At 54.4% G+C, this 8,117-nt stretch overlaps 1 protein-coding gene across 1 annotated transcript in view; it reads right to left on the bottom strand.

The window, feature by feature from the left end:
• The window catches only part of LOC104408663 (neuroblastoma suppressor of tumorigenicity 1-like), a 2,274-nt gene extending 1,067 nt beyond the window's left edge, over positions 1 to 1,207 (bottom strand). Inside the window, 2 exon segments of the mRNA XM_010018325.1 lie at positions 697 to 808; positions 1,015 to 1,207. Coding sequence (XP_010016627.1) covers positions 697 to 808; positions 1,015 to 1,184 — 282 coding nt within the window. The 5' untranslated portion in view covers positions 1,185 to 1,207.
• Positions 1,208 to 8,117: the final 6,910 nt, after the last annotated feature.

The raw sequence follows: 8,117 nt of genomic DNA, 5'->3' as shown, positions 1-8,117 counted from the left end.
AGAGCGGCGTGAGCCCTCCCTGAGCTGCTGCTCACGCTCGGGGTGCACCCAGCACACGGGGGGGTTTGGGCTCAAGCACGCACTGATGGGCTGTGTTGAGCACTGACTCAAGCAGGATGCTGCTCCCAGTCACTTCTGGCACAGAAACCTCGGCAGTAACTCAAAGGCCACCCACAAGACACGCTGCTGAGCATCCCAGAGGTTGGACTAAACCATCTGCCTGAAGGTCTGAGCTGAAAGCACAGCAGAGCTGAGCCCAGCATCCTGGCTTGCCTCAGAGGCAGGGCTTATGGCTCTGCCAGGATCAATGGGGGCACGGAGCTGTTTGGCCTGGCAGATGGGCTGTGGGAAGGACTCGTGGACATCAAAGAAGGCAAAAACTCCCAAGTGGGAGGAGGCGACAACAGGAGTGGTGGAGAGAACAGGCACGAGGGATGAGCACAGGGATGAATAATGCAGGGCCTGATGGGGATGCTTCTGCAAACAGTGATAAATGCATCATTCATCACTGCAGTGAAGTTGTTGCAGCAGCCCCTTCCACCAGGCATCTCGAGACAGGGTGATGTCACTGAGAGACACCCAAAATTACGTGTAGGAAAACCTCAGGGAAGGAGAACGACTTGTCCTGAAGTGGTTGCAGAGCAGAGCTGAGAGCCCCTGAGCAGAAAGACCCCTGGAGCAGGCAGGGATACTCACGATTTCCCACATGGACTGTGCTGGCATGCAGGAGTCGCAGTGAACCAGGGACTCTGTGGACTGAGGGAAGGTGTTGGGGACACTGTAGCTGAAACACTGTCCCAGACAGGCCCTGCAAAGACAACGGGAGGGGTGAAACCTCAGGGGAGGTGCCTGCTCTTCCCAACAGGAGCAGAAGGAGATTCCACCGAGTCAGGAGGCAGCCAGGCAGAGGCAGGACTTTGTGCCTGGCTTCTTGTGCGAGTGGCAGCCCCGGGAGCCACTTGGTGCCACCAGGAGGTGGAAATGAGCTGTGCCCAGCCCCGCACTGGATCCTACCTGTTCTGGATGGACTTGGACTCGCAGCCGCTGTGCCCCACGATCTGGGTGATGTTCTTGGCCTCGCACCAAGCGCTCTTGTCGGGGAAGAGGGCGAGCTTGTTGATGGGGGGGGGCGCAGCCAGGAGCAGCGCTGGCAGGAGGGCCCCGACCACGAACCATAACATCATGGCCAGCTCTGCCAAAGTCCTACAGCTGCACACAGGGAGCAAAGCGTTAGTAGGGATGACACCAGGCAGGCTGGCCTGTCCCTCCAGCCCCACAGCAGCTCCCGGCTGCCGCGAGCGCTGTCCTGGTGTGTTAGTGCTCACATCTCCCTCTGAGACACGGAGGCTCTCCAAAGCACTGCCCAGCGAACAGGACATGCTGCTCTGCCTCCTCCCTCTTCAACACAAGCGCTGGGGCAGGCAGGTACCTGCACTGCTTCTCCCAAGCTTCGTGCCAGGAGCTTTTCATCATTTCCCCAAGCTGGGCTGGTGTTTCCGAAACAAAGCATCACCTCCCCGGGCCGGGAAGTCGCACTGGTTTCGTGTGAGGAAGGAGCAGACTTCTCGCTTCCTTTTCTCCCACCTTGAAAGCCAACGCTGGCCTTGCTGCGAGCCTGCCCAGGGCTGAGGGGCAGGAAAACCTCTCTCCTCCTAGAAGTGCGCAGCAGGTGTCGCTGCAAGGCAGCAGCGAGCAGGAGAGGGGGAAAAACCTCCATCCAGAGGCCAGGAACCGGCAGAAAAGATCTTCCAAACCAGCATTTATTTGTACAGAGCCACTCACACCCAGCAACCGAGTCTGCAGACGAGGGGGGTCCCTTCAGTAACAAGCACAAACCTCGCTCACAAAGGTGGTCAGAGAAATCCCACACAGGGTTTCCCCGTGACCAGGCGTGTTCCCGAGCCAAGGTGCCTGCATGAACACTCCCAATCACCGGGGAAAGGCAGATGGAAAAGCATCATAGAATAGGGGAATTTTTTCCTTTGTGGGGTTTGGATGCAGTCACAGTGAAAGGCTTTTCTAAGCGATTTGTTAGAACCATGTTATTTGTTATTTCCTTCTATTTATTTATCCAGACCAAGATCCAAAGCCCACACTGGAAAGACTCCTGTTGATTCCCAGGGCTCCCGGGCCCAGCCCTCTAACGCTTGCTGGGGAAGGAGAGGAAAAATGCCTTGTTTATCAGACACTGGTGTCGGAGGCAGCTCCGTGCTGGGTGTTCCTCTGGTCTCTGCACAGTGTTCACCAACCCCTCCTGAGCTGCAGGACCACCACACAACCATAGAATGGTTTGGGTTGAAGGGACCTTAAATGTCATCCAGCTCCAGCCCCTGCCCCGGGCAGGGACACCTTCCACTAGAGCAGGTTGCTCCAAGCCCCTGTGTCCAACCTGGCCTTGAACACTGCCAGGGATGGGGCAGCCACAGCTTCTCTGGGCACCCTGTGCCAGCGCCTCAGCACCCTCACAGGGAAGAGCTTCTGCCTCATCCCCAACCTGAACTTCCCCTGTTTCAGTTTGAACCCATCTCCCCTTGTCCTGTCACTCCAGTCCCTGACGAAGGTCCCTCTCCAGCATCCTTGTAGCCCCCTTCAGACACTGGGAGCTGCTCTGAGGTCTCCAGCAGCTTCTCTTCTTACATGACTGAGATACCCTACAAGAACCTCTCACAGCTCCAGCTTGGGTATATTAAGGTCATTATGAGGCAGAAGGTTTTGTCCTGTTGCCCCTTCATTGAGCCCAACTTCCTGGATCTGAATTGAGAGACAAGAGATGCTGCCCCATCCTCCATCCCAAGGCAGCAAGAAAAGGGCATCCTCATTCCCTGGTCCCCAGATCTCTGGAGGAATCAGGAGGGGTCTCTGCTAAACTCTCTTATTTCCTGGTGATACAAAACTGTAGTCATAGAATCACAGAATGGTTCAGGTTGGAAAGGACCCTAACATCATCCAGTAATGGTATAATGCAGCAACACCTTTACAGCCCTGGCTTCCTAATCCTCCCACCACTTGCCCATGTGAATCCCATCCCAGTGAGAATACCTGCACATAGCAGGGTTTCAGGTCTTGCTTTGAGATAAGCAGAGGGGTTTAGCCCCTGAACTTGCAGTGTCATTAATGAGAGCAGTGTGGTTAAAAACATTTGTCCTGAAGACAACTTCTAGGGCTTTCTTCTGCTCCCTGAAGGTTTATGTCCATGTCAGTGGGGGAGTTCTGCACCTCCTGCTGAGAACCCAGCTAAGCTGCACACACACACTTGGCTTGCTCAGCATCACTCTCATTCCTCAAACACCAGCAGCTCTGTGCTGAGGAATCCCGCTCCCAAAGGCAAGTCCGAGATCAGAGCTGGGATGTGACCCAAGCAGCAATTCCAAACCCCCGGGGAACAGCCGAAATTCCTCTGGAGTCAGCACACAAGTTCACTTCCACACGCCCGATTAGAGAGCAATTTCCTTCTTCCCAAAGAAAGGTGGTGGCTGGGGTTTTTCCAGGTTTCTATGCAACTCTACCCAGCAGCAGAGGCAAACACTGCTGCCTGCGCAGACAGACCTGCTTCCCTGCCACCTCTTCCTTTGCCCTGGAGGGATGTGTCAATAGAGGGGTGTTTGCTGGTCAGAGCAGCCCCATTGCCAGAGGCAGGAGGGGTCATCTCCAAACATCTGGGCTCCTCTTACTCAGATAGGAGAGGAAGATGAGTGAGGTTGTGCTCTGCTAACGCACAGGACCTGGCCAGGATTCAGGAAAGCACTTAAACATGTGCTTAAGCTCCCTCCTTTCCTGAGCAGAGATGTTTTAGTAAGCAGGGCCCTAGCAGAGGTGAGCAGGGGAACCTCTACAGAGCTGGAGCAACTACAACTCTACTCCATTCTACCCCTCACCGACTTTAAGCCTTGAACCAGCCACATCCACATGGTGTTCTCCTCCTCCCAAAGAATGCCCTGGAACCCGCAGGGCCACATTTCTAGTAAGTAACAAGGTTTATGCTAGTGCGTAGGAAAACATCTGATGCAGCTGAATTTGGGAGGGAGCTTGCGGCGTGTTCACTGGCATAGCTCAACCCAGTCATGCGAGCAGAGCTGCCACTAAAGCCATTCATCTACAGCAGCCAGGGGGGGAGACAAAAGCACCGTGTTCCCTCTCCCCCTGGCTGGGAAAGGGAAGGGAAAAAGGAAGACAAGGCACCCGAGCAGGTTTGCAAACTCCCGATTAAATAAAGGCATTGAGCACATTCCTCTGTGACAAGCTAAATTACACGTTGCAGCCTCTAAAGGAACAAGTGTGTGCTCCCCAGTGCTGACCCCGGCCCTGGCCTGCCACACAGGGGCTCCTTTCTCTTCTCCACACCGGACACGGGGTGTTTTTCCTGCTAGCCAAAGCTTTTCAAGCAGAAAGTTCAGCTCGGTGCCATTAGAGCCATCAGCCCACGGGGTCTCTGCCCTCTCCCTCTGCATGGCAGCCTCCTCCTCCATCCCTTCAGCACGCGTTGGAGCAATCAAATGACTCAGCCCTTGAGCCTGGCACATCCCAGGCTCCGGAGACAAACAACTTCTGAGCGCACGCACAGCTGCAGCCTTGTGGTGAGCAGCTCCAGAGCCCTTTTCCAGCCTGTCCCCGTGTCCCTGGAGCTGAGGGGCAACACGTCCCAGCGCTGCAGGGTCTCAGATGCACCCCCTCAGCATCCCTTCCATGCCCAGAGGGTCCTGCTGCAGGCTGAGCCCCTCTGAGACCTGCTGGTAACAGGCTCAGATGTTTTGTGTCACCTCGAAGAGCTCCTTCCTCCCATCCCGGGGGCTCCCAGTACAGACCCCGCCAACGCCTGGAAGCAGCTGGGAAAATGTACGTGGTTGCAATGAGGGGAATTACCTCGGAGGCCACATTCCCACCATCCAGCCCACAGCTGTTCCCGGCCACTTGGAAACCAAACACTGCTGGAGGAAAAGAAAAAGCATCTCATCAGTTTTACCCTCTTTTTCCAGTGGGAAGTTTACACCATCACAGAAGAGGAGCCTGCAGGTGGACATGGGGAATACTTCATCAGTGGGTTAATATAGTTATAGGTACTTAGCCAAGATCTTGCAATTTTGCTTAATACTGTAAACTGCAGACAGGGGTAGATTGTGCTCATGGCCACATCCAGGTTCTGAGGGGCAAGAAGCCCCTAAGCTTTACACACGTTGCTAAGCCAGGCTCGAAGCCTGTGGGTACAGCACAGAACCAGTGTCAGTTCCATGCTGCACCTAAGGAAAATGAAGTCCAAGGCTGGGAAGCTCGCCCTACCTCAGTGCCTAACTCGGATCCAAATCCTCCTGTGAGATGCAGATCTCAGCACAGACAAGAAGCAGGTTTCAGTTCCCGGTGTGGATCAGAGCTGGGATCTCCACCTTCCTCCCGTGCCTCCCCGGACGCAGGGCTGTCCTGCCTGACGGAGCCAGCTCCCCACCCAGCCTGGCTCTCATGCCAAGCTGCCCAGAGCAACCCCAAGTTGGTGTTAGACATGAATCACAGCACTTCTGGGTCCTGCCTTTGTGTCCAACTCGTCATTTGTGCCATTCTGCTGCATCAAGCTGCCACACAGCACCGCAGGGAGAAGAGGAGTCACCAAGGAGGCACTGCTGGATGCACTGCTCCGTGCCTCAGTTTCCCTGCCTAGAAGAGCAGAGACAGGGGAACACAGTGTGCCGGGTGAGCTGATGGGTACACAGAGGGTGGGAATGCACAGGGAGGTCTTTGGAATGCCAGACTTCCTTCAAGGGAAGGGGCAGGAAGGCTGCCAACAGCCCTTGCCCCACACGCCGCCGGTGGGGAGTCACACAAGGACACAGTGCTGCAGGGTAAGGAGAAGGGAAAGCCAAGGACTCCGGTGGGATCTCTGCTGTTGTGTGGAGGTGGCCAGGAATGATCTCCTTGCAGGTAGCTGCACATGCTGAAAGGTAAGTGATTATTTAGGCACCTACAAGGAAGCAGAGTCCCAGTAAGTGATTTGGTGGCAGCTGGAAGGAAGCATGTGTGTGTCCCACAGAGAGCACAGCTCTCCTCAGACACAGGATTTTGCCTCTACGGGAGCCTCTGAATGCTGCAGGGATTTGCCTTTTAGGAATCTCAGCTCAGTATTTGCTTACATGGAAGAAAAATTATATTGAGACAGCATTATTAGCAGGAAAAGTTTCAATCTAACCTGGGAAAACTTGAAAAGTCAATAAAAAATATCAAACCCACTGATTTTATGCAGTGCTTGTCCTTATTTAACACTTCCCCTTTTTGCAATCTGCATTTAGCTAAAACTTTACATTTGTCAAACCCACGAAGTACAGCGTCCTCTGGGGACTCTAGTGTTGCCTCTGCAATAGCCCAAATTAATCCCATTGATGCATTGATAGGGGAGAGGGAAGAGAAGGATGCACTGAAAACGTCTAGAGGTGATTCTTGAGGCCAGCAAGGCTTAACTGAGCACAAAGTCTCTGCTGAGCTGGGAGCTTCAGGCTCGCTTTGAGCTGCAAAAGCTGGGAAGAAATAATAACACAAATAATAACACATAGAAAGGGAACTACTACAGGAGGGTGTTTGATATTTACCACGCACAAGAATCAGTCCTAACAATGCTTCGATAACAGAGCAAGAGCCGTGTCATGTGTGGCTCTGGCGGCCCCTGCCCCTTTCCAAAGCAGGAGGTGTTAGAGCTCCCCTTTCTGTAACATATTCATTTCCACTCAAGCATGGTTGGGTGATTCACAGCAATAAAGCAGAAACAGAGCAAAGCACGGCAGCAGTTTGAAAGCCCTCTCCCCTCCCCAGTTCTAAAGCCTTTGGTACACTGGGAGCTTAAATCTGGCCTCTCGACCATGCTCTGAGCACGCCAGAAACTCACTTCTTTCTCAGCTGGTAAAAAACTCCCAGCTCCTTTACCTACAAAAGCCATTGGAAAGCTCCCTATGTACTTAGCTAAGCTTAGAATGGGGTCTTGAAGGAGCTCTGCTGGAAAAGGGACACACTAACAGCCTGGGGAGGAGGCAAGACTAACAGAAACTGTTCCTAGTAGTTTATTTCAATTGCTCAATTTCTTCAGCATTAAGAACAATCAAAGACAGGAAAATGCATTAACCAGAAGCACAGGAATATATCCCAGCCCCACAGAGCCCTCCAGTCCCCCTGTTCTTCAAACACTTGCTCAGAATGTGGGGCTCTGCATTGTGAGACCTGGAAAACAAGCCTGGAACCAGCTTTGGGGAGCAGCAGGACTGGGGTGCTGGAAGAACTGGGGGAATGGAGTGTAACAGGCTCCATGCGAGAGCCCGTGCAAGGAAGGACTAGTCTGCCACATGCTTTGGCTGGAGCAGTCCCCAGCACTGCAGCTTGTATGAGCAACAGGCACTTGCAAACACAGCTGGCAGCAGCGTTTGAGCCAGAGGCCCCGCTCGCATGTCTGGACCTGAAGGAGGCTCGACTCCCTCCTGCGTTTCCCCTGGAGCTGGTGATTCCCGCACAGCCATCCCACACATCCCTCCGGAGCAGCACTGCTGCTGCCTGCGGCCCAGGGTACCGGCTGCGGGACATGTCCAGATGCAACCCCCTTGGAAAACCCCAGTCCCAGCAGTGACTGCTGCCCTCTAACTGGGCTGCGATCCCTAAAGCTGCCCCACACCCCTGCAAGCATGGGAAGGGGCTGCCTTTTCCTCCACCACAGCATCACTGACCTGGAGCCTGAGCACTATCACTCACCGACAGCACGTCCCCAGGGCACCTGGAGCACAGTCACCATTTCCCCTTGCCGAAGCTTCTCCCCTCCTTTTTCGGCTGAAGCAGCTTCCACAGGGTAAAACCCCCTCGGCCCCTGGGAATGGTCCCAAGAGCCGCTCACATCACCCTGTGTTTGCTTTGCAGGCAGGCACCAGGCAGCTGCCTGGGGAGCGCGTCTCCCAGCAGGCCCAGTTCTGCTTTCACTTACAGGAGTGAGGTAAACTGGGACCGGCTCCTCCGAATGACTCCAGTGGTGCAAATGAGATCAGAATCTGGCACCGCTCGTCTTACTCACAACAAGCAGAACTGGAACCAGATACAACCAGCTCGTAGTGGCCACCGGGACTGTGGTTTCTCTCTGAGCACACGGGCCCCGGAGCAGGCAG

The sequence above is a fragment of the Nestor notabilis genome, unplaced genomic scaffold, assembly GCF_000696875.1.
Source record: "Nestor notabilis isolate BGI_N333 unplaced genomic scaffold, ASM69687v1 scaffold22407, whole genome shotgun sequence".
Taxonomy (NCBI): Eukaryota; Metazoa; Chordata; class Aves; order Psittaciformes; family Psittacidae; genus Nestor; species Nestor notabilis.
The sequence above is the reverse complement of the archived record's forward strand: the minus strand, read 5'-3'. Positions and strand labels throughout refer to the sequence as shown.